At 40.0% G+C, this 25,481-nt stretch overlaps 1 protein-coding gene across 1 annotated transcript in view; it reads left to right on the top strand.

Moving 5' to 3' along the window:
• Nucleotides 1-18: 18 nt before the first annotated feature.
• Nucleotides 19-25,481, top strand: part of c4b (complement C4B (Chido/Rodgers blood group)) — a 55,347-nt gene continuing 29,884 nt past the window's right edge. The window contains exons 1-20 of the mRNA XM_081388928.1: nucleotides 19-185; nucleotides 2,896-3,082; nucleotides 3,335-3,506; nucleotides 10,330-10,400; nucleotides 10,613-10,701; nucleotides 12,270-12,352; nucleotides 12,476-12,563; nucleotides 12,755-12,875; nucleotides 12,967-13,096; nucleotides 15,265-15,377; nucleotides 15,549-15,710; nucleotides 15,885-16,052; nucleotides 16,139-16,324; nucleotides 16,465-16,620; nucleotides 17,124-17,256; nucleotides 17,438-17,509; nucleotides 18,154-18,363; nucleotides 18,481-18,592; nucleotides 18,814-18,884; nucleotides 18,964-19,103. Of these exons, the coding sequence (XP_081245054.1) occupies nucleotides 109-185; nucleotides 2,896-3,082; nucleotides 3,335-3,506; nucleotides 10,330-10,400; nucleotides 10,613-10,701; nucleotides 12,270-12,352; nucleotides 12,476-12,563; nucleotides 12,755-12,875; nucleotides 12,967-13,096; nucleotides 15,265-15,377; nucleotides 15,549-15,710; nucleotides 15,885-16,052; nucleotides 16,139-16,324; nucleotides 16,465-16,620; nucleotides 17,124-17,256; nucleotides 17,438-17,509; nucleotides 18,154-18,363; nucleotides 18,481-18,592; nucleotides 18,814-18,884; nucleotides 18,964-19,103 (2,541 nt within the window). The 5' untranslated portion in view covers nucleotides 19-108. The remainder of the gene's footprint in view (nucleotides 186-2,895; nucleotides 3,083-3,334; nucleotides 3,507-10,329; nucleotides 10,401-10,612; nucleotides 10,702-12,269; nucleotides 12,353-12,475; nucleotides 12,564-12,754; nucleotides 12,876-12,966; nucleotides 13,097-15,264; nucleotides 15,378-15,548; nucleotides 15,711-15,884; nucleotides 16,053-16,138; nucleotides 16,325-16,464; nucleotides 16,621-17,123; nucleotides 17,257-17,437; nucleotides 17,510-18,153; nucleotides 18,364-18,480; nucleotides 18,593-18,813; nucleotides 18,885-18,963; nucleotides 19,104-25,481) is intronic.

The following is a 25,481-nucleotide window of genomic DNA, read 5'->3' as shown; positions in this document are numbered from 1 at the left end:
ATAATAACAATCATTCAGTTGCTATTGTGCAACATCTGCATAGCAGAGCTGAGAGACCAAAATCTGTTTGGAATCTTCTGCTGCTCACACAGAACTCACACACTCACCATGGAGGTGCACATGCGTCCTCTTCTCTATCTGCTGCTGTGCATTAATTGTGCTGTTCAAGGAGATAACAATAAGAGGTAGGCTAAGTATTATACAGTAGATACAAATATTATTTTGTTGTTATTAGTAGTAGAATTATTATTTGTAGTGGTAGAAAGAATCATTTTAATAATAATAAAACAAAATAGTATATGTTCCTTTTTAGCTGATGACACTTAAAGGGATTTTTGAAAATGACCTTTTATGTAGTGTGTAACATAGCTCTAAGTGAACAAAAACATCCTGCAAAGTTTTAAATCTGAAAGTGCACTGTATATAAAGTTACTGTCTTTCAAAAGTAAGAGTCGACTCTGAGTAAATGAAATAAATTGTTTTTCAAATGAGTCATAAGCCATTTCGTTGTGACATAAAGATGAAACATTAGCATATTGTCCGCCTACTTATTGCATACTGTATACATTGCATACAGCTGTTATTGATACAGTTCCCACGTGTTCACCGAAATATATATCACAAAAATACTCTGTAAATAAATTAGTACAAGTAAAATAATCGGTTTGTTGATGGACATGCACTTATTAATGCTGATGGTGAGGAATTACAGTTGCAACATCTCATAATGTACCTCAAACTGAGTAGTTTATCACTGAGAAACGTCCTGCTCGAGTCGTCCTTGCAATGGAGTTTCGGGTTAAATAACTAGTCCTTCCAGTGTTTCATCATCGGACTCACGCTCGCATTGATATGGTAAAATCAACGTCATTGTTCGTTACTGTCTTTAGTTTACGGTGTAGGAAGCCTCAGGACAGCTGACGTTGTTATGGCAATGGGCGTTTTTGTTTTTGATGCACACTGTACGCGGTAAACCAATCACAACAGACTGAGCTGTCTGGCCAATCAGAGCAGAGTCGATTGCGGAAAGGAGGGATTTAGAGAGATTGATTCATTTGATGAGTCGTTTGAGAATCACTGAAAAATGTGGTGATGAGCAAATGTATATTATGAGGAAATGAAATGTTTTCAGCCAGCATGTTTTCAACCCGCCCATAGGGGGTGGGATCTCATCATCTCACGATAAAATGGCGTCTTTTCAATTTCGAGTCAACTAGTAGCCTAGTTGTACAATTTCTTCTGATACTCCCCTCTGTAACCGGTAGGTGTAGCTTGGGAGTGGCCTCGAAGGGCAGCAAATCAAGTGCATTTTGGGAGATGTTGTCTTTCATTCACATGAGCCAAAAATACATTTTCTGGCTTTTCTCAGTCTAGAAGGCACCAACTTCTAAAATACTTTCACATTTCTACTACATAAATGACCCAATTTAAATACACATTCATCTTTCCAGTGGTGAAATATCCCTTTAAGCTGTGTGGCTTACTACTACTATCACTACTACTACTACCACTAATAATAATAATAATAATGTTGACCAATAGCAATATACATTGGTGTCCAAAAGCGATGTCCGGAGGTGACCCTACAAGCTCAATTAAACCATCATCATAAAATGAAAATATTTTATATTTAGGCATTTAGGCAGTGTTTAAAGCTACTGTTGTACGTAATGCATGCTTTATAAAAAAATTTTTAGTAGTTAATGCAATTTAATGGGAGTTGACTTTAATGTAATAAAGGTCACAACCATAATAACAAATGACAATAGTTTTGAAAAAGCACAATTATATGTCAAGATGAGGGTGAACTTGAAGTTCAGCTTCCGTATGCTGATTCACAAAATTAGTTGGTAGTGGATTTTCAGAAGGTGTAGTTCTCAATCCATTGCAAATTCGCATTCAGGGTCTATAGCTCAACTTTTCATTCTTACATATGTTCTTCACTGTAAAAAATGATCGTAATTTTAACGGTAAAAGACTGTAAAAATGCTACAGTGAAAAACTGTTAATTGGTTAACAGAAAGTTTCCGTACTATATACGGTAAATAACTGTGATAGATCTAATGGTACATTTAATGTAATTTTACTGTAAAATACCATTAAATTTACAGTTTTTGAAAGTGAAAAAGAACAACTCATTGTATAATTTACAGTGAAAAACCGTAAATTGTCATTCCCACAATTCCCTGTGTGACACTTCACATTTGATGTATTTTTGTTGAAATAACTATGTTTCTTCATAGTTTTCTTAGCTTTTTTCTAATCAGTTATGTTCATTAGGGTTTTATGTTACATTTAATGTTGTTAAATTAATGTTTAGTGCAATTTTTAATTTCATGTGTGTTACCGTGATGGTGTTTAATGTTTGTGTGAATGACACTGTGCAGCTTCTATATACTAGTATTAATTTTCTTGTGGAAGAGCTGCTTGTGATGAGCTTTGAACAATCATGTGACTCTCATCACTGTTGTGATTGGTGGTTATCAGTGTATTGCAATGGTACAAAACAGGTAGGAAGGTAAATTTACATTAAATCAGATAATAAAATACAGTTTATTACTGTAAATTTTACATTTACCCTTTCAATAGGACAGTAAATTCACATTATATCAGATAATAATATACGGTTTATTACTGTAAATTTTAAGTTAAGTCTGTAAAGCCAATAACGTTGCTACCGTATTTTTGACGGTAAAGTTCTGGCAACCACAGCTGCCGTTTTTTTACCGTAAAAATTACGGTTTAATTTTTTACAGTGTTGTTGATTACTTAGTTTTACTTTAAAATGATCATATTACTGAAGAGAAATTGTTTATGAAAGCCATTGCCATTTTTATCAATATTTTTTTAATATGTTGTCTTGTCATGGAAATTCTCTTGGTTTGTGTGTATCAGATTCCTAATCACTGCTCCGAGTGTCTTTCATGTTGGTGTGAAAGAACCCATATGGATTCAGGTGGGAGAGGCATTGCTTGGAAAACCGGTGTCCTGTCGGTTAGAAACAGAGATGCGTACTCCCATGTCCACACAGGAGACCAAAACAATCAGCAAAAAAGGACAGTTTGAGGCAGTGAAGCTTGAGGTAAAGAAATAAATATCTAAATGAATAGATTTAAGTATAATTTATTTAGACTAATACCAAAAGTATATTTTAGCAGGATATGGTTAAGTATACATACATATTCAAAATAATTAGTTAGATATGTATCTGTTAAAATTATGGAATAAAATGTACAACAAAAATAATCATAAAAGCATCAACACACAGTTCTGTCATTTAAAAAAAAAAAAGTTGCTGTGTTTGAGACTCATTTCTTTGTATTTCCTCTTAAAGATATTTGCAGATGAAGTTTCAAACCTGAAATCGATTAATGGAGAGCCTCCTTATCTCAACCTGGCATGTGAAGTTGATGGTCAGAAACGGCAGACTCGCGTCCTGGTCTCCAAACACAGTGGCTACATCTTTATTCAGACTGACCAACCCATTTACAACCCCACACAGAAAGGTACAATAAACACATTGTTTGCCTTACTAATGAGCCAAAAGTCAGAAAAGTCAAATATAACTGTACCAAAATGGCAACTAAGAAGATCCAGTTGCCAAAGTCTAAATATGCAAGAATTATAAACAAAAGTTAATTTTGGTAACAAAGAAGATCTTATAAATGTGTATGAAAAAAAAAAGTTAGTATCCACCTTATCAACATCAGAATGAGACTTTTTGTGAAGGACTTCTGGTATTTAACTTATTTAAAGGCACAATATGTAAGATTTTTGGATTCAAATATCCAAAAACCACTAAAACAATGTTAAATATTGTGTTGACTTGAAGAAGTGTGTACTTTCTCTCAAATAGAAAACCACTTTTCTGAGTGTAGTTTGGGATTCGACGACGATGCAGGCATGTCTGACTCCTGCATGTGTGGATTCAATCCTAACCACAGAGACAAGAAAGCTAGACCAGGAGCTTTCAGTTTTAGAAATTCAAAGGCTGTTAGGTCTCATGGCGGCAGCAGTCAACATTATTGCATTGGGTCCACTGTACATGAGACCTTTCATTCCTTTGCCCCATGAGATGCAGGAGCAAGAAAGCCTCCAGCTGTTAGGTCCGGTCCGTGCCTTGAGAATCTTTGTCCACCGCTCAAGCCAGTGGCGTAGATCCTCTCAACTCCTGTTATGCTTTGGTGGTCGCAATTTGCGGCAGATTGTTCCTTTCCTCACATATTTATCAGGTTCTACAGTTTAGATGCAGATTCAACCCCAGGATCTCGAGTGCTTCAGGATTGACCCAAGTCCAGTCTGTTCTAAATAATCATCTGTGCTTATACGCAGCCTGTGGACTAGCTCTGTCACTTTCGGCATGGTGACATTGGTATTGAAGTTCCATAGCGCCAACGCCATGACACAATGTTGAAGTTCCACTTTGAAGAAGAATGTCTCAGGTTACGTATAATGTAACCTGGTTCCCCGAGAAGGGAACGAGTCGCTGCGTCATGTTGTCACACCTCGGTTACGCCTGTGTGTCTTCTTCAGACAATTAGAATCTGTTGATGCACATTTCTGGCATCTATTTATGGACTCTGTGACGGACTGTGCTACATCACGTTAATTTTTGTGGCCTATCAGATTGGCTTTGCTTCAGACACCGGCTCATACAGAAGCATTTCCATGCGTCAACACCATGATGCAGTGTCTCGTTCTCAGGTAACAGGTTACATACGTAACCTGAGATGTTTTCTTTTAATCAACATCAATATATTACAGTATTTATTTTTTTTATTAATATGTATCTTAGGTCCTGTAACTGCCTCTACTGCCATATAGTGCATTTTAAATGGCTCTGTAGGGTCAAAAGAATAAAAAAAATTCCATTTAGTCTCTCACATAATGTAAATATAGCATGTCACAAGTCAAAAATCCATGTAGGCAAGGCAAGGCAAGGCAAGTTTATTTATATAGCACATTTCATACACAATGGTAATTCAAAGTGCTTTACATACTATTAAAAATAAACAGAAGAAATAAGAATATACAAAACAGTTTAGAATAAAGAAACAAGAAAGAACTAAAAATAATTAAAACAGTTTAGAATAAAGAACAGTTTAAAATAAAGAAACGAGAAAGAACTAAAAATAATTAAAACAGTTTAGAATAAAGACTAAAATAAGACACAGTATAAACAGTCGGACAAACAGTGACACAGTGCTCATTCATTAAATGCAAAGTTAAACAGATGTGTTTTGAGTCTGGATTTGAATGTGACTAATGTAGGAGCACATCTGATCTCCTCTGGAAGCTGGTTCCAGCTGCGGCTGGCATAATAGCTAAAAGCAGACTCTCCTTGCTTAGAGTGAACTCTTGGAACTTCTAGCTGATATGATCCTAATGATCTGAGTAATCTGTTGGGTTTGTATTCCGTGAGCATATCTGCAATGTATTGAGGTCCTAGGCCATTAAATGATTTATATACTAGTAATAATACTTTAAAATCAATCCTATAAGTAACTGGCAGCCAGTGTAATGACCTGAGTACTGGTGTGATATGTTCATATTTTCTGGTTCTGCTAAGAATCCTGGCTGCAGCGTTCTGTATGAGCTGCAAATGTTTTATGGTCTTTTTGGGAAGGCCAGTGAGGAGTCCATTACAATAATCCACCCTGCTGGTGATGAAAGCATGCACAAGTTTCTCTAAGTCTTGACTGGAAACAAAGCATCTAATTCTTGCAATATTTTTCAGATGATAGTATGCTGATTTAGTTATTGCTTTGACGTGACTATTGAAACTAAGGTCTGACTCTAAAGACACACCAAGATTCCTGACTTGATTTTTAGTTGTTTGACCTTTAGAGTGAAGGTATGCGTTCACCTTGAGAACTTCATCTTTGTTTCCAAACACAATGATTTCAGTTTTGTCTTTGTTTAACTGTAGAAAGTTTTGGCACATCCAGCTGTTGACTTCGTCAATGCATTGAAGCAGAGAGTCAATGGGGCTGTAATCATTAGGCGATAGGGCTAAGTAGATCTGTGTGTCGTCTGCATAGCTGTGGTAAGCGATTTGGTTCTTTCTCATTATTTGGCTCATTGGGAGCATGTACAGGTTGAACAGGAGTGGCGCAAGAATTGAGCCTTGAGGGACTCCGCATGTCATGGGCGTCCACTCAGACTTATGATCTCCTATACTCACATAATAACCTCTCCCATCTAAGTATGACCTGAACCATTTTAGGACTATCCCAGAAATCCCCACCCAGTTTTCCAGCCTGTCCAGAAGTATTTTGTGATCGACAGTGTCAAATGCAGCACTGAGGTCGAGTAGAACCAGCACTGATAATTTGCCTGAATCCGTATTTAAGCGAATATCGTTTATTATCTTAATGAGCGCCGTCTCTGTGCTGTGGTGCGGTCGGAAACCAGATTGAAAATTATCAAAGTATCCATTTGAGTTTAAGAATTTGTTCAGCTGGTTGAAGACAACTTTTTCAATGATTTTGCCTGTGAAAGGAAGATTTGAGATCGGTCTATAGTTGCTTAATATAGTCTTATCCAGATTGCTCTTTTTCAGGAGGGGTTTGACAACAGCAGTTTTAAGGGAGTTTGGAAAACTTCCATAGAAAAGTGAGGCATTTACCACTTCTAGGAGATCTGCTTCTAAACAGTCTAACACACTTTTAAAAAAAGATGTAGGAAGTGTGTCAAGGGCGCAGGTTGATGTTTTAAGGTGCTGAACGGTTTCTTTCAGAATTTTGCCATCAATTTCTTCAAAATCAGACATAGTAACTACTTTCTCAGGTTGTAGTCTGATCTGTCTGACCTCAGTGCAACTCAAGGATGTGCTGATCACCTTTCTAATATTATTGATTTTCTCAGAGAAAAAGGTAGCAAACTCACTACACTTGCTGTCGGAGAGCATTTCACTGGGAATCTGGCTTGGGGGATTTGTTAGTCTGTCGACAGTAGCGAAGAGATTTCGAGTATTATTTAGGTTTCTGTTTATGATATTGGAGAAGAAAGTCTGTCTAGCTTTGCCTAGTTCCATATTGAAAGCACGAATGGTGTCTCTATAGATGTTATAGTGGATTACAAGTTTTGTCTTTCGCCACATGCGCTCTGATTTTCTGCATTGTCTTTTCATAATTTGCACTGCTGTTGAGTTTCTCCAAGGTGCTTTTTGTTTACCATTCTTCCTGACTTTCACAGGAGCAATATCATCAATTACATTTTTAACCTTCGAGTTAAAAGAAACAAGGAGAGAATCAACCGAGTCAGCAGATATGCTCGGTCTTAGGGATATGGCCTTCATAAATAGTACACTAGTGTTCTCATTTAGGCATCTCTTCTTGACAGACACAGATCTAACTTCAATGGCAGGAGAGATCAATAAATCAAAGAAAATACAGTAATGATCAGAGAGTGCGACATCCTTAATATCATTCAATGAAATGTTTAGACCCTTACTGATAAGTAAATCTAGAGTGTGTCCACGATTGTGTGTGGGCCCATGTACATGTTGAATCAGATCAAAAGTTTTTAAAACAGTATTGATTTCTTTTGCCATATTATTTTCTGAATTATCTATGTGAATGTTAAAATCTCCAGCAATAGTGAAACTGTCAAACTCTGAGGAAATTATTGATAACAGTTCTGTAAAGTCTTCAGCAAAGGCTGAAGAGTATTTTGGAGGCCTGTAAATAGTGATAAGTAAAATCCGTGGAGCACCTTTTAACACAATACCCAGATATTCAAAAGACGGGTAATTACCAAATGATATTTGCTTACATTGATAGACATCTTTAAAAAGAGCAGCTACACCCCCACCTCTCCTTCCAGCTCTGGAGACACTCATAAAGGTAAAGTTCGGAGGAGATGTTTCATTGAGGATTGTTGCACTGCAGCTGGCTTCTAGCCAAGTTTCATTTAGAAATATAAAGTCCAGGTTGTATGTGCTTATAAAGTCATTGACTAGAAGTGATTTATTTTTAAGTGAGCGGATGTTTAAAAGTGCTAACTTAACAGTCTTGCTTTTTGTGTCCACAATCTTAGTTTGTCGTGTGATAGGCACCAGATTAGATGGGTTTGCTGTACGGCTTTTAAAGGCCTTAGACTTTCTAACATGTGAATGAACAGATGATACAGGAACACTGGGTTCCCGCTTGTTCTGTAAACATTTGAGAAAGTTACTGTTATCACAGCGGGGACCCGGCACAAATCACTTGGAGCTGGTATCAGTTGATTTTGTAACACCTCGAGCAGACGGTGGAAGTTGTGGGCCCTGGCGTTGTGGAAGGGGCCTTAATGCTCGGGGAGGAGGGGGAGGGGGGAGAGGGCGAGCTGCGCCCATAGACTTTGGTGGTAGTGATGTTTTTCTGGTTGATATCTGGGGGCTTCCAGCGAATTGGGTTCCAGCATACACTAGTTTTTCCATTTTCTCTGAGAAACACATCAATGGGGATGTAGGAGATAGTGATAGCGGTGAGAGTGGCTGTGGTGTTAATGGAGGCTGTAATATGCTGTCTTGGCTTTCCTGGTCGTGTTTGGGTGCTGAATCTGTTGTTACTGGTGGCTGTAATGTACTGTCCTGGCTTCCCTGGTCATTCTTGGGTGCTGAATCTGTTGTTATTGGAGGCTGTAATATGGTGTCCTGGCTTCCCTGGTCATTCTTGGGTGCTGAATCTGTTGTTATTGGAGGCTGTAATATGCTGTCCTGGTTTCCCTGGTCATTCTTGGGTGCTGAATCTGTTGTTATTGGAGGCTGTAATATGCTGTCCTGGCTTCCCTGGTCATTCTTGGGTGCTGAATCTGTTGTTATTGGAGGCTGTAATATGCTGTCCTTGGGAGCTGAATCTTGTGACATTTCTAATATGTCACAGTCTGACTCTGGTGAGCTCAGTGGGCAGGGCTCAGCTGAAGTTGTGTCCGTGAGCAGAAGTTGTTTTGGCTGCATGGTGTTATCATTGTCTTTGTGAGATGTGTCAGCCGCATGTCCATTCAAGTCCTGAAGTGAAGTCCTGTGGTCATTCAAACTGTGTCCAGGTGAGTGTGTGCCATTCTGGTTGATTGGATTGGCAGAAGGATGGTGAAGGGAGAAAAGGATATTGTCCTTTAGCACTCTTGAACCCAGTTTGTTTGGAAGATGGCCATTTTGTTGAAACAGTGGCCTCTGATTCCAGAAAAGATTAAAGTTGTCTATGAAGTTCACTCCTTTTATATTACAGGTTTTTTGCAGCCATGAATTAAGGCCAAGCAACCGTGAGAACCTGTTACTTCCTCTTGCTGGGAGTGGTCCACTGATGAATGTTTGTACTTTCAGTCTTTTGAGTGTTTCAAAAAGTTCATTGAAATCCTTCTTAAGCTGTTCTGACTGCTCTTTATGGATATCATTCTTCCCCACATGAATGATGAGTCGATTTGCAGTCTTATGTTTCATCAAAATATTTTGAATTTCTCTGTTTACGTCAGAGGTTGTTGCTTGTGGAAGGCAGCATGTAGTTGTATCTTTCGAGCTGATATCTCTGATCGTAGAGTCCCCAACTATCAATGTTTTGACCTCGGCTGCGCTCTGAGCTGAGTGCCGCTGTCTGCTTGACCTTGAGCGCCTGTTAGTATCAGAGTGAGCTCCTGGCTGTCTGTGTTCATCCACATTTAACAAATTTGAGCATTCCTCATTCAATAATACTTCAAATCTGTTCTTAAGATGAATAGGTTGTGGAAGACGACCAGTGTTTGTAATCCTTGTAGCTGTGTATGGTGTAGATGAAACTATTTTTGCCTGAGAGAGTCTAATGCCTCTATTTTTGGGTTTTGCCCCCTCTTTGTACCAACGGTTTGTAGGTCGATCGGCTTGTTTCTCTGCACTAGGTCTGTTCTGTTGAGGAGCATTAAATTCATGACACTCACCGGCTGTGCGCTGTATTTGTCCTTGATGAAACTCTGTTGTGGGTTCCGTCTGGTTTGATCCTACCATTAGCTTTGTTTCAAGAACTGTAATCCTTTGTAAAAGTTTTTGGCAGTTAGTACAGCAAGTAGAATCAAAAGGACGCATTTTCTCTTATCCTTGTGAATGTTTTCTCTTCCGCCAGAATGTAAGCAGTTCAGTTTTCTCTTCCTCGGAATGTAAGCTTCAGTAAATTCTGAAGGAATGAAACTAATTCTGCTTTTTTATAGTAATCCAAGCGTCCTGAGCACTGTGCTGATTCACTGAAGTTAAAATTAGGAGATAAAATGTAATAATAACGAAAGCGATAGAGCAAAGTGCGGAGCAGTAGGCAAAAGCGTCCGAACACTGTATGTATATTACTACTGTGTATTTAACCTGGTTATCTGTGTTCTCAGTTTTGTTCAGGATCTTTACTCTGGACCACTCTATGCGACCAAAATCAGACATGGTTTATGTCTCTGTATATGTAAGTAAGAAAGTTCTATTTTTATTCTGTATCTAGAATACAGTATGCGTCTCTGTAGATCATATAATGAGCACTAACACATTCTAGAGTTTTTATTTCTAAGATTATGTAATAGGATTCTTTCTGCAGCTTAATTTTCAAAAAAAAAAAATCACCATCGTTTATTGAGCAAATCAAGAAACTGCCTAATTTACCTTTATCTATCTCCTCAGAATGCTGATGGGAACAAGGTCAAGAAATCAACATACAAAGTTTTAGATGGCATTCTGCCAAACTCATACCATATCCCTGATGTTTCAAAGTACAGTCAATCTAATTTTTTATCATAGTAAAATACCTTGTAGTAGGGCTGGGCGATAAAACGATAACGATATGTATCGCGATAGACACGTAATCAATATCAATAAAAAATGCGTTCGATAAAACGTTCGATATATATATATATTTTTTTTTTCGTTAGAAGAAACCAACAAAGCAAGTTTGATTGCATGAACAAAGGCACTCACTCTCTAGTAACTAGATAAAACAGAAAAAGTCAGCTCGCCTGACTTAAAGTCTGACCGTAGTCAGACCAATGTCGTCTGCAGATTATGCAAGACCGTCGTCAGTTTCTCTGTTATTCGCGTTCTGATCATAAAATGGTTCTGATGCGCTGTTCTAGCGTGTGCGTTTCTCAGCGCGTACATGTGAAGCTCGCATGCTCTAAAAGCCTGTCTACCAGCGCCTCAATACTGGACTAAGTTATATTTCGAGTCTTATTTTGCTAATACTGTTATATACACACAAGGTTTACATAAACTAGTCGGATATGTCTAAAGTGAAAGGAAACTTGAGAAAATTGAGAGAAAATCTGCTTGTCAAATGCGTGTATAATAGACGCGTCGCGCGCAGCTTTTAAAGAGACAGTAATAGTAAACACGCTGCCGCTTGTCCTTAAAGGGATAGTTCACCCAAAAATAAAAATTATCTCATTATTTACGCACTCTAATGTTGTTCCAAACCTGTATTAATTGCCTTCTAATATTTTCTAATATAAATATTTTGAAGAATGTGGGTATCCAAACAGTAGCTGGTCCCCATTGACTTTCATAGGAGAAAAATATACTATGGAAGTCACTCTGGTACATCAACTATTGGTCATTCTTCCAAATAACTTTTATTTTCAACAGAAGAAAGAAACTTATTCGAGTTTAAAACACTGTGAGAGAGTAAATTATGAAAATTAGAATTTTTAGGAGAACTATCCCTTTAATGTTAATAAAACAACAAAATGTAAAGAGAAAATCACTCACTGCTCTTGACTAATAACTTTATTAATAGCTTTAATAAGTATCAATGTATAATTTATAGAAAATAGAAAGAAATAGATTTATAGAATTTATAGAAAGAAATCGTAATATTATATTTTTGCCATATCGCCCACCCCTTTATAAAGCATTTCTTACGTATTCTTTAATTTTGCACCTAAATGTTAAGAGATAATTGTTAAGTGTTCATTGTGATTTTAGACTTTTGAGTTTTCCATGGTCGTGTTGACATTTCTGCCTTTATAACTGATGGGATTATAATCAGAGGTAGGTTAAGTTTAAAATAAAAAATCTTTAAATGTAATATATTTGTCTCCTGGACTGGTCCTTATTTTAAATATGTTATAAAAAAATTCAATAATTATCGATATCGACCGATATGAAACACTTATATTGTGATACAGTTTTCAGCCATATCGCCCAGCCCTACCTTGTAGTATAAAATTTGTGATGCTTATGAAGATAAATATTAACATGCCGTTCAGTCTTTTAAGATGACACCATTCTGAAGCCGCTGTATTTATATAAGCACATATACAACGTTTTAACTGAATTTCTCCAGACCTGGTGTATGGAAGATTACAGCACATTACAAAGGTGACGAGAAGAATCCTGCCGTGCGTGAATTCAAGGTCCAGAAGTTTGGTAAATGAAGTGAAACTAGAAATGGGCGTTCACATATTTTCCTACTTTTATAAATATCTATAAAAAAAAATCATTAACAGATATTGTATTGCATCTAACTCAAATACAATGTAATTTTGTCAGTTCTTCCCAGCTTTGGGGTTTCTGTTCAGTCAGAGATAACCTTTCTGCTAGTGAATGCAGAGACATTCACATTCACCATTCAAGCCTCGTAAGTGCACAAATATCATCAAATAAATACTCTTAAAGGGATAGTTCAGCTAAAAGAAGAATTCATTCTATTCTATTATAGAATTCTATTATAAGCCTGTATTTTGAGGTTAATTATTCCTTTAATGGTATCAATATGAGCTTACTAAATTTGAGAAAGAAGAATAATGCTGTTTTTTAATGATTTTAAAGATACACCTATGGTAAGGAAATTAACGGCGGTTTCCACTGTCGGTTTGGGGTGAAAAAGGATGAGTCAGAGAATAATGCTGGAGAAATTGAATTCATCAAGGGACTGGAGAAAACTGGATCTGTGAGTAGAAACCGTCATCTATTGAAACTCCAAGATGAGTACTACCTGTATACTCATAGATTACTCTTTGATGTGTTTTCCCCTTTTTTAGGTGAAGAGCGGCCATGCTAAGATTACAGTTAAAATTTCAGATATCAACCAAAAACTGAATTCAACATTAGATGATCTGGCAGCGACTCGGGCCCAATTCTACATTGCTGTCACAGTTACAGATATTTTAAGTAATCAATCATAGAACAAGACATGAAATTGTTTTTGTAAAAGTTAAATAGACTTTAAAGACTATGGGCCAGATTTACTGACATTGTGGGCTAGCAAATGTAACATCTCTAGATGTTACAGATGTCACCTGTTTTCCAGTAAAAAAAAAAAAATACTCTGTTAAAAAGTTTTTTTTTTCCCCTATTTTTTTTTCTTTTGGCTTTAAAAATCTACTGTCAGAATTTACTGTAGTAAAGACATGCAGTGAAACTTCAGCGATTAAAAGTCATGTTATTTTTGCGGTTGAACTTTCCCTTTAGGAGGAAAGTCTAGGAGTTTCCCTTTAAAACGCAAGATTTATGGGAGGAGAGTCTTTAAAGGGGTCCTATTATGCCCTTTTACGAAGTCTAGATTTTGTTTTTGTTTTTGTTGTTGTGCTGTGATTGGTTATCTGGCAATCACATGTGTTGGGATTGGCAGCGCTTAAAGGAGAACTCCGGTCAATTTTAACATTGAGCTCATTTTTTTGTACATTTGGAGTGCTGTCAATACAGAGAACAACGCCAAAAATCGGTGTTGCCTACACCGAGTTATTCTATTTTTAAAATTTGCACCCTGTTGACTTCAATGGGGCAAGTTTTAAACCTGCTTTTAGCCTCTTAACATTGATGTGTCATTACAAGTGCACAGAAAATGTGAGTGATTCCTTCAGAGTGAACACAAGTGAATCTGACTGCAGTAGATGTGAAAGATATGTATAAAAATTATGTTATTTAAGCCAGCGCAAATACCTGTGTTTACATCCTGTTTTCGGTTGAAGTCCAAAGTAATCGATTGCCGAGTTCATGCGCGTGATCATAGGTAATCGATTACTTTGGACTTGAACCGAAAACAGCTAAATGCAGGTTTAGTACTTGCCCCATTGAAGTCAACAGGGTGCAAATTTTAAAAATAGAATAACTCGGTGTAGGCAACACCGATTTTTGTCGTTGTTCTCTGTATTGACAGCACTCCAAATGTACAAAAAAATGAGCTCAATGTTAAAATTAACCGGAGTTCTTCTTTAAGCGCGTGTTCGGGAAATATCACAACTCTTCATAACCGCACTCTACTCAGATGTAAATATTAACGATGGCGTCAATTTCAAATCATTTCAAGCCCGATTCAGACAACAGATGTTTACATCTATCATAGCAACTACATAAAGCTTATTGGAACTGTTAATAGAAAACACAAATACAAATAATAAGACATAAGTTGTGATCCATAAACAACAGATTGTCCCGACAAATGGCAATGGCTACGTCTTTCAGGAGAAGCTTTTGTGCATATAGCCTGCATTCTCTTCTGGAAGCTGTTCTATGTAAAATGTGCAGTGCACAGACAAACGTTGAGGTTGTAATGTTCAGGAACACTGTTAAAAATCAATTTTTACCTCTCTAAATTCGTCAGCCTTAGGACAAACTTTTTCCGGGGTGTAAAAAACAGCGACAACAACTCTTCCTCTTCTCTAAAGCAACCCAACATGTCCTCACCCCCTTTGTTGCATGTTCCCGGGGGCAGAGTTTATGTAAATATTAGGGTTTGTGATGTCACCAACCCAGGAAGAAGCTTGTTGTAGTCCCTACCAGCCGTTTGTTGTAGTCTTAAAAAGCAATTTCTGTAAAATAAAATGTCTGCATTTGCATTAAACTTTGAGCGTTGTGACTTTGCAGATGTTGTTTATGCTCAAACAGCAACATTACACAAACTAAAGTTAAAAAAGTGAAATCATAATCAAGGACCCCTTTAAATAAATCCTGCAACGTGATTTACCAAGGTTTGCGGTAGTCAATTTACTGGTATTTGTAGCATTATTTAACTTTTAAATAAAACATGTCTTAATCTATTTTGCACTTGAAATGGCTTTGTCTGTGTTGTTTAATTGTCGTACATAGAACTTTCCACTCCCATCTGTACTTTTATGGGATTGTAGTCTTACGATAATTTGCCATGTTTAGTAAATCTGGCCCCGAAAATGCAAGATTAATTTAACAGACTATTGATTAAACAGAGAAACAAATGTCATTTGTCTGTATGTGCTATGTAATGTTAAGATGCCTAAAGTTCTGGAAGTAGTTCAAATTTACAATATTTCTTAGTTGATGTTGACTCACTTGACCTAAAACGACTGTGCACCTTTCATAAGGTGGTGAGGTACAGGAATCAGCAGCTTTCCTTCCTATCGTTTTGAGTCCATACAATGTGGATCTGTCTCGGACAAGATCGTTCTACACTCCTAAATTTTCCTTTCAAGCGGTGGTAAAGAAAACACTTCTATTCATAATACAATGTGTAGTAATGATACTGTCAGTCATTGAGGATTATGCTTGCAGCCTTGCAGTAATTCATAACGGTAGCTTTCACTTTATAATAGTAACATTTTGCAGATGATTTTATGTTAGAATACCAGTGGTCCTTGTTTTTCACTAGGTCACAGTCCATCACCCAAATGGTATTCCGGCTGAAGATGTTCAAGTGAAGATAGATGTCTCAAACACCAATGAAAAGTCCGTAATTATTAGAACTAATAAAGAGGGAATCGCATTTCATGCTTTCAACTTGGAAGGAACACCATCTTCCATTTCAATGCAGGTTAAACATCTAAAGAATAAAGCTCTTTTAACACCTCTAAGGCCTGTTTCACACTGCTGGCAAAAGCAGTGCATTTATTTACTATTATGCATTTACTATTATACTTTCAGTTATCGCAAAAGTATAATACAATACTACACTATGCTGTATATTTTTTACCTATTATTTTAACAGGCAACAGTGGATGGTGTCAAGTCAACAAGAGAAATTCGCCCAGTGAAATCCACAAAGAACAGCTTCCTGTATCTGAGTGTGACTAATAAAGTCCTGTCATCAGTGGAGTCTCTAGATGTTACATTTTATGCCAGTGGCAATCCAGTAGATGGGCAATTATATTATATGGTAAGTAATGTATTAAAATTTCATATATTTAAAGTGAATGTTTTTATATACCAGAGAACTCTTGATAAATATGTGCATCTCTGCAGATTGTCAGCAGAGGCATGCTGAGAACAGCAAGCTCTGTTGCATCAGGTTCTGCAGTAAAAATATCCATCCGCATCAGCCCAGAGATGATCCCGTCCTTCAGAGTGATCGCCTTTTACTATGACACAGATGGTGACATCATTGCAGACTCAGTGTGGGTAGATGTAGAGGACAGGTGTGAAGGAAAGGTAAGCAGACACTAAAATGCTTTTAAAATATTTTTATATTTTACAATCTTACAATGTTTTAGTAACCTTATGTCAAAATTATACAATGCAGTAAAATATTGCCAAATGTTTACAGTTCTGCTTTCCCATCTCCTGTTTAGCTTGAGATAAAACTGAATGGCAATCATAATTATGGGCCAGAAGATTTAGCTGAGCTTGACATTGATGTTGGAACACAGAATGCAAAAGTGGCCTTACTAGTTGTGGACAAAGCCATTTACGCCCTGGGTTCTCAAAACAAACTCACTCCAAAACAGGTGTGTTGTACTGTCTAATAGTACCTATTGGTTTCTGAAAAATCAGAAATAGACCTACATATAAGATAAACCCAAATTGGTCCCACTTTATATTAAGTGGCTTTAAGTACTATGTACTTACATGTACTTACACTGAAATTAATAATTTGATACAATGTACTTATTGTGTAACTACATGTTTTTACATTGTACTTACATTTGAAAAATCCCTGCATGTAATTACAGCTGTAATTAATTTATATAATTACATTTGTAATTACACAGTTGACCCTTCCCTTACACCTTAAACCTACCCAATCCACCACACCTGTCCCTAACCTTACTCGTATCACACCTCAATAGCAGCAAAAGTGTTTTACAATACAACATGAACACAATAAGTACATTGTACTTATTTTTTGATGTAAGTACATAGTACTTAACGCCACTTAATATAAAGTGGGACCCCCAAATTTGTTCTTGAGTTTTTGTTCTTTTACTGTTTCTCATTTTCCTGTGTGAAGGTGTTCACCTCCATGCAGTCTTATGATCTGGGGTGTTCGTATGGCGGTGGAGAGAACACAGCTGCTGTTTTTAATGACGCTGGTCTGGCCTTCATCTCACACTCGACCACAATCCGTTCAATGATGAGAAAAGGTGCTAAATGATCCCAAAGTCTTTTCTAGTTCAATGCTTGAGAAATGGAAAAATGATGGACATTTTCTGCTTTATTTTCAATCTTGGCTTACCATTAAAAAAAGGACCGGTACTTATTGCCTTTACATGAAAGAGTTGTTACAATGTGCAAATTATATTTTCCAATTCATTGCACTCCCAGGTTTCAGCTGCAAGTCTGGTTTTAGGCGCAACAAACGCTCTACAGATATTCAAACAGAAATGGCTAAAAAAGGTATAGTATTGTCACCTGAATATTTGATTACCTTTTGTATCAATTCTTAAAGCTCATCTGAGCCAGTTACAGTATTATTTATATACTATATTATAGTATAAATTAATATTTTGAATTAGCTTTCATTTTTATATTTTCAGTTTTCATTTTATTTTTGATGGTATGTGCTTTTGTCACTTTTTTTAAAATATTGTTATTTATCTTTCTTTTATTTCATAAGATTTTTACTTTTATTAGTTTCTATTGCTTTTTTCAATTTATTGTTTTAGTCATTTTAGTGTTTCAACTTAAACCTATTAATTTCATTAGTTGCCAACATTTCTAAATTTAATTTAGGTTTTTTAATGAAGTTTTTATTTTATTTTAGAGGTTTTTCAATAACCAAAAACAATTTGAATATATTGTTTTCGTTTTAATTATTTTAACTATAACAACAATGATGTGAGTCTCTGAATTTTTCAAGTACCATTTATTTCTATATGGGCAAATTAAAAGTTTAATGAAAAATGACTGTACAATTTAAATTCTCTCTTTTTTGAATTATTGTTGCTATACACAGTGGCATTCATGACCATGACAAGGATATGCTTATGAAGATGTGTAATTACTGTTAACTTCTCCTGCTCATCACTTTTGTCCTGTAGAGGCTGCATTTAAGAAAGCAGAATTGCAGAAATGCTGTCGCCATGGTTTCACCCTGATTCCTATGAAGTTCACTTGTGAGGACAGAGCGAAAAGAGTGAGCAAAACAGAAAGCAAAGACTGTGTGGATGCCTTCCGAGAGTGCTGTGAGTTTGCAACTAAGCTAAGAGACATAAAGAGGAGAGAGGACCTGAGGAAAGGGCATGGCAGAAGTGAGTCATAAAAGTGCCATAAGGCTTTTGTAAATTCAGGTGTGCCACAATCTGTGCAATGAAGACATCTGATTGTGTTTCTTACATAAATTAATATATTGTATTTAATTCCCACAGCTGCTGATTCTAATGAAGATGAGGAATTCTTTGATTTTGAAATACAATCAATTCGCCAATATTTCCCTCCAAGCTTTGAGTTTAAGCAGATCAATGTGAAAGGAAAAGTAAAGTGAGTAGGTTCTCTGTCTATAAAGAAGGCATAGGCCTATATAAACGTTAAATTTAAGTACATAAGACACGAGAGTCAAAGGAAAAATGTTCACACATTTAACAATATCATACAAATAAATTCATTACAATATAAAATGTTTCCATTGAATTTTCTTTGAAACAGTTATGATTTACAAAGGTCTTGTATAATGATGTAATTGCACCAGTTGTTTCTTCCAGACACACAATCTATTTACCCCACTCTATCACAACATGGGAGATCCAGGCTCTCAGCTTATCTCCATCCCATGGTAATTTTCCCCTTTCACTGCTATCAAATTAAATGTCAATCCACCAACGAACTAAACTTTTTATTTTTATTGCTTACAGGTTTTTGTGTGGCAGAGCCTGTTGACCTCCTTGCATTTAAGCCAGTGTTTATTTCCTTGAGGCTTCCCTATTCGGTCAAACGCTTTGAGCAACTGTCTATAGTTGTGGTGATCTTTAATTATGGAACGATGAAAAGAGAGGTTTGTTTGTTTGTTTAAATTAAAGTTTTTTTAGAACACTGAGTGGCACTATTCACTGCACTATCATACCACTTTGACAATAATGACTGGTACATACATTTTCTAGTGCATAAAATATATTATTTATTATAAAAAACACAGTTATAAAGTTATTAATGATTTTACTAATTATAAAAGTATTATTTAATATATGAAACTGTAAGAAGTTATTTACTTAATTTTTTTCTACTTGTCCTTTAAAAAATATTCATTGGTGTAAGTCAGGTTGGTGCAGTCATATTATTATTATTATTATTATTAGTACAGAAGAGGACTGGCTTCTTTGATTAAGATAGTTTGTGGATCGTTAGGTAGAGCTCACAGCGGGTGATCGGTCAGAATCACGCAAGATTTCTTCATTGGAAGTATTTATTGAATTTACAACTGCATGATTGAATATGTATATTGATGTGTGGTTCTGAAACAAATAAAAGAAATAAAACAAACGTAATTAGTTGAATACAAATGAATGATTATCATGCAACAAACTTCTATTTGTATTAACTGTATCCTAATATAATAATATAGCAGGAATAATATACAATAATATTGTAACATGGCTGAAACTGGCATTGAAAGAATGAAAAAGGCTGTTTTGTGTTTCTAAACAGCTACAACTAACAAAGAGAAAGAATAAACCATTCGCACTACAATAGCTCCCTCTGCTGGTCGCATAAATAACTACACCAGGCCGCTCTGAGAAATGTCACGTGACGACCAGTGTACATGCGGGAGGTGCGTGCCCTATAACCAATTAACTGGATTGAAGGCGAATATCACCGCGATAGTTCTCAAACTATGCGCAAAGGTGCTTAACTGGTATTCTACAATGTGTAACCAAAGAATAATGCCCGAGTGGCAACCTATACATTGATAGAAAGAAGCATCACGACACGAGGTCTAGCCGGGGAGGAAACGCCTGAGCTTACATTTAGAAACACTAAACAGACAAAACACTTCCAATATAGCTTTAGCAATAACTGTAAAAGAACAACAAAATACCGATTCTTACTTGTAAAGACGCACACAGAATAAAGCAGTTGTATCAAGGCAGGTTGTAAGTCCGTACGGTTAGCGTACACTACCGGCAAAAGTCTCTGACAGAATGCTACCCACGTGCAGCGATCCTGAGTCAACTTGTGATTGGCTAAGAATCCAGGTGAAGCAAGGCGTCTTCCAGTAGGAGAGAGAGAGTCACAGTAAAGTGTGTGATGCTTAGTGGCCACAAGGGGGCCTTTTTTACAGCCGCCCCCAGATTACTGAAGGGAATCTGCAGAAGAAGAAAAGGCGCCCACTTGTCCGGTAGTGGTTAGTCTGACAACTCTGGAAGCTGGATGAGTCGAGCCACAGGGCGGGTGTATGCCCGGTCTCCTACATTCACTTCAGCAGATCGTACTTTACCATCAAGGCCGGGGGAGACGCTGGTCACTGTACCCACTGGCCACAGTGAGCGAGGGAGCTGCGGGTCAATGATGAGGACTGTCTTCCCAATGTGCAGGTCTGGGTTTTCAGCATTCCACTTCTGTCGGGCCTGGAGGCTGGGCAGATAGAAACGGATAAAATGCTTCCAGAAGTGGTCTGCTAACAGCTGGCTATGGCGCCAACGCCTACTGCTCAGGAGCTCGGAGTCAGGATACACCACCTGCGGGAGAGAGGCATCTGGCCGCCCAATGAGCAGTGAGTTGGGAGTTATTGGATCAGGGTCGGCGATGTCTGCAGATGTGTAGCCTAATGGTTTGGAGTTGAGAATCCCTTCAATCTCAACTAGTAGGGTTCTCAGTACCTCATCTGTCACAAGCTGGGCTCCAAGGGTTACTTGCAGGGCTTGTTTTACTGAGCGTATCTCGCGCTCCCAGCAGCCGCCAAAGTGGGGGGAATTAGGTGGATTAAACTTCCAGTCGATCTGCTGAGAGGCGAGTTGAGCTTTGATGTCTGGAGCCAGGTCGGCGAATGCTTCCCGGAGCTCTCGATCGCCACCTCTGAAGTTAGTCCCCTGGTCTGAGATCAGCTCGAACGGTTTTCCTCTGCGGGCAATGAACCGTCTCAGGGCCATGAGGAATGAGTCTGTATTCAAACTGGAGAGCAGATCGATATGCACAGCTCGGGTGGTCATGCATTTAAAGATTATTCCCCAGCGCTTTTCACTCCTCCTTCCAATCGCTACAGAGTATGGCCCGAAGCAGTCTACTCCTGTTGAGTAAAATGCTGGCTTGAAAAGTCGGACTCTGGATGGAGGCAGGTCTGCCATTTTAGGGATTTGTGGCTTTCCGCGCCATTTCTGACACTCTTGGCACTTGCGCTGAAAGCGGCGGATAGCCTCTCGCCCTCCTGGTAGCCAATACTTGCGGCGCATCTCTGAGAAGACCCTCTCTGGGCCTGGATGGTGCAGACGGTAATCATACTCTTGGATGAGCAGCTGCGTGACTGGATGTTTGGCATCCAGCACTACCGGGTGAACAGTATCCGGTTCCAACTGGTTACTATGGCGCAGACGTCCGCCAACACGGATGAGCTTGTCACTGTGGTCGAACTCTGGTGCCAGTTTGAGAAGTCTGCTGCTCTTGGCGACTGGTTTCCCTGACTGCAGCTGGGCATAGTCAACAGGAAAACTGTCTTGTTGGACCTGTTGTAGCAGAGCCAACTGGGCTTGCCTGTAGGCTGTGACGTTGCCTGGGGCCGCCCCATGTAGAGTCTTAGTTGTGGCGGTCAGGAGGTCTTTGAAGGAAGAGAACTGCTTAGTGTCAGAGAGATGACTTGGCGTGGTAGAAGTGAGGCCGCAGAACGGAGGTTTCTTGAGCTCTTCACCCTGATCTGCCTCTGTCTGAATCTGAGGACTTTGTGGCCATTTGTCTGGGTCACACCACAAGAAGGTCGGGCCTCGACCCCAGCGGCTATCTGGTGTCAATGTGTCGAGGGGTTTGCCACGTGTTATGTCGTCGGCAGGGTTCTGTGCAGAGTCCACGTACCGCCATGTGTCGCCATCGGTGAGATCTTGGATCTCTGCCACACGTGTGCCAACAAACACTTTGAATCGGCATGACTCCGACTGCAGCCACTTGAGCACAGTAGTGGAGTCCGACCAGAGCACCACCCGCTGGATGGGCAGTGTGAGTTCAGATTTGAGGATCCGAGCCATTTGTGCTCCGGTCAGAGCAGCGCATAACTCCAGGCGTGGGATTGACTGTTGCTTTTTTGGAGCAACTCTGGATCTTGCAGTGACGAAAGCTACTTGGACGACTCCATGAGGATTCTCGGTTCGGAGGTATGCCACAGAGCCATAGGCTTGCTCTGAGGCATCACAGAACACGTGGATCTCACGCTCACAGGTGGGAGAGTCTAACTCATGGCCAGTGTAACACCTCGGAAGTGCTATGCTCTGTAGGTGAGGTAACTCGTCCTCCCACTCTCTCCATGCGGCTAGCAGGTGATCTGGCAGAGCAGGGTCGTCCCAGTCACGCTTTTTGTCCCACAGGTGTTGGATGACAACTTTGGCCCTGGTGGTGTAAGGTACTAGAAAGCCAAGGGGGTCATATTGGCTTGCCACCACTTTGTAGATGGAGCGCATAGTAACAACTTCTTCAGTGGCTACAGCCTCTCGACTCTTGAAGGACAGGGTGTCCTCTCGACAGTCCCACTGCAGGCCCAGGGCTGATTCTTCTTGACCTGGGTGACCTTGGGCGATCCACTTTTCAGCACTAACCGATCTCGCCTCAGCAGGGAGGTGACGGATGGTGTCTGGATGGGTACTGGCCCACTGGCGTAGCTCAAAGCCTCCCTCGGCAAGGAGAGTCTGCAGCTTCTCGATGATGGGCTTGGCATCTTCAACTGTAGGCACGCTTTGAAGACAGTTATCCACGTAAAAATGTCTTAACACAGAGTCTCTCACTGCATCAGCTGGCTGAGTGTGGTCGGTGATGTGCTTCTGTAAGGCATATGTAGCACAGCAGGGGCTACAGGTAGTGCCGAAGGGAAGCACCTTCCACTCGTAGACTGTGGGTTGTTCATCACGCTTGAGCTCCCTCCAGAGGAAGCGGAGGAGAGGCTCATCCTCTGGAAGGAGCCTGACCTGGTGAAACATCCCCCGTATGTCACTGCTGAAGGCCACACAATGTTCTCTGAATCGCAAGAGCACTGAAAGGAGAGGTGGACCAAGGGTTGGACCAGGGAGCAGGAGTTTGTTCAAGTCAGTGGCGTTGTAATGGAAAGAGCAATTAAAAACCACTCTGTGCTTGCCATTGTGTTCGACAAGATGGTGAGGGATGTACCAGCTGCTTGAGGTGTTCTCTGCGCCAGGGGGTAGTTTCGCCACATAGCCAGCCTGTTCAAGTCTCTGGATCTCTGCATTGTAGACTTGGGCCGTCTCAGGGTTCTTCACCAGCCGCCTTTCCGTATTCCGGAGCTGAGGAAGCACTGCCTCCTTTGGTGCACAGAGCTGAGGAAAGTTCTTCACGCGGAGGAGAGGAGTAGCATAGCGGTGGACACCATCAACATCTACTCGCACTGTCTGTTTATCCAAACATTCAAGGGCCTCCTTGTCCTGCCGTGACCTCGTACTGGCCTTTTCGCTGCGCCATGGGAGGACGTCCAGCTGCCACAGTCTCTCGATGTGCTGGTAGATGTCAGCTGGAGGTGCCCCGAAGGTGGTGAAAAGACAGCGTTGTTCGATCAGGTACTGCTTTAGATTGTAGGTCGGACCTTGCAGCGTCCATCCGAGACGGGTGCGGACAGCAACCGGTGCACCAGGGGGACCAAAGATGACTGGCTCAACTGGAGTCACCAAGTAGGGGTGGTCTGAGCCAATGAGCAGTAGCGGGACAATGTCCTTGAATGAAGGGATAGAAAGCTTCTTTAAATGTCTGTATTTGCTCTGCAGTGCTTTGAAGGGATAAGTGTGCTGGCCTAGCCCAAGCTTGGGTGCAGTAAAGGCTCCTTGGATGTTGTATACCATGGCTGGAGAACAGGCTGGAGAGATGCTAAATGAGACAGCCGCCCCGTGAAGCGTCTGCAGCTCCTGTCTGACTGTTCGCAGGGGCAAATCCTCGGGCTGGCCTTCAAGTCCCAGTTGTTGGACAGCCGGTTGGAGGAGCAGGGTGCGTTCGGAGCCATCGTCTAGCACAGCGTATGTCTCTAGAGTTTGGTCACCATGGCGGAGGATAACTTTGCTGACCTTGAGAAGCACACGATGGCCCTGCGGTGGCTTGCCAATGTATAGCACTTGGTCTGCACTTGGTATGGACAAAGGTTTGCACTCACTGGACTTCTCCTGGTCAGGCTTTCTCTCAGCTTTGTCAGCCTTGGCTAAACTTCTCTCGCTGACATCGTGCAAAGCAAGCAGGTGTCTGCTGTTACATGTTTTACAGCACATCTTTAGATCACATTCAGCTGATCGGTGTTCTCTGCCGCATCGCCAACATCGGTTGTTGTCCTGAATCCAGTTACGTTTCTGGGTGGCGCTAAGCAGTTTGAAATTTGCGCAACTATTCAAAGTGTGCTTGTAGTTCTCACAGAATGGGCAGAACTTCTTTGCATCTAGACTGGTTGGAGGAGTAGATTTGGCCGGCTCCCTAGCTCCCAGCATGAGGACTGAGGCCTTAGGTGACGACTTGACAGTACTCTTCGAGTCTTTGGGCTTAGATCCAGTGTCCTTTCTCAAGCGATATTGTGCTGTATCCTCTTGGATCTGGAGCTCGTATTCCAACCAATCTGCTAGGTCCAGAAGAGTGGGGATAGGAATGCGGAGCGGGTGGATGTAGCGCCTGAAACTGGACCTCAGGTCGTGCGGTAGCTTGCCCAGTAGACGGGTGACATGAGAACCACAGTCCAGCTCAACTTTCCCCTTTAAACCGAGCTGCTCCAACATGCTCACCAGGGATCTGACGTTCAGGGCGAACAACCTGAATGACTTGATGTCTCCACTCTGAATGTTGGGGCCGTCCATCAGTTCAGCAATACGCTGAAGGGCGAGTTGGTGTGACTGCCCGTACTGCTGGTTTAAAGCTGCCATAGTGTCAGTGAAGGGGTAATCAGAATTGCTGTAAGAATCTGCCACCAGCAATGCTTCCTCCAGCTTCAGATGATCCACTAATATCTGGAACTTGAAACGTTCAGTGGCATCTCTAGGAAGGAGATTATCTAGGGCAATACGGAGTCTCGCAAAGTCTCTTGGGTTAGGACGGCTGAAGTTCGGGATTGTAGGAGTGGGCCCTCTGTATGTTCTTTCCTGTCCACCAGGGGGAGTCACTGAGCGTCGGCGTCTGGGCTCGTACCGAGGTGAAGGGGGACTACGTCTCTCACGTTGGTCTGGAGAGTTACTGCGGCGGCGTGCAGGAGAGTAGTCAC

This window comes from Scardinius erythrophthalmus (assembly GCF_964197995.2).
Source record: "Scardinius erythrophthalmus genome assembly, chromosome: 16".
NCBI classification, from domain to species: domain Eukaryota; kingdom Metazoa; phylum Chordata; class Actinopteri; order Cypriniformes; family Leuciscidae; genus Scardinius; species Scardinius erythrophthalmus.
This window is presented reverse-complemented; position numbering and strand designations above follow the sequence as displayed.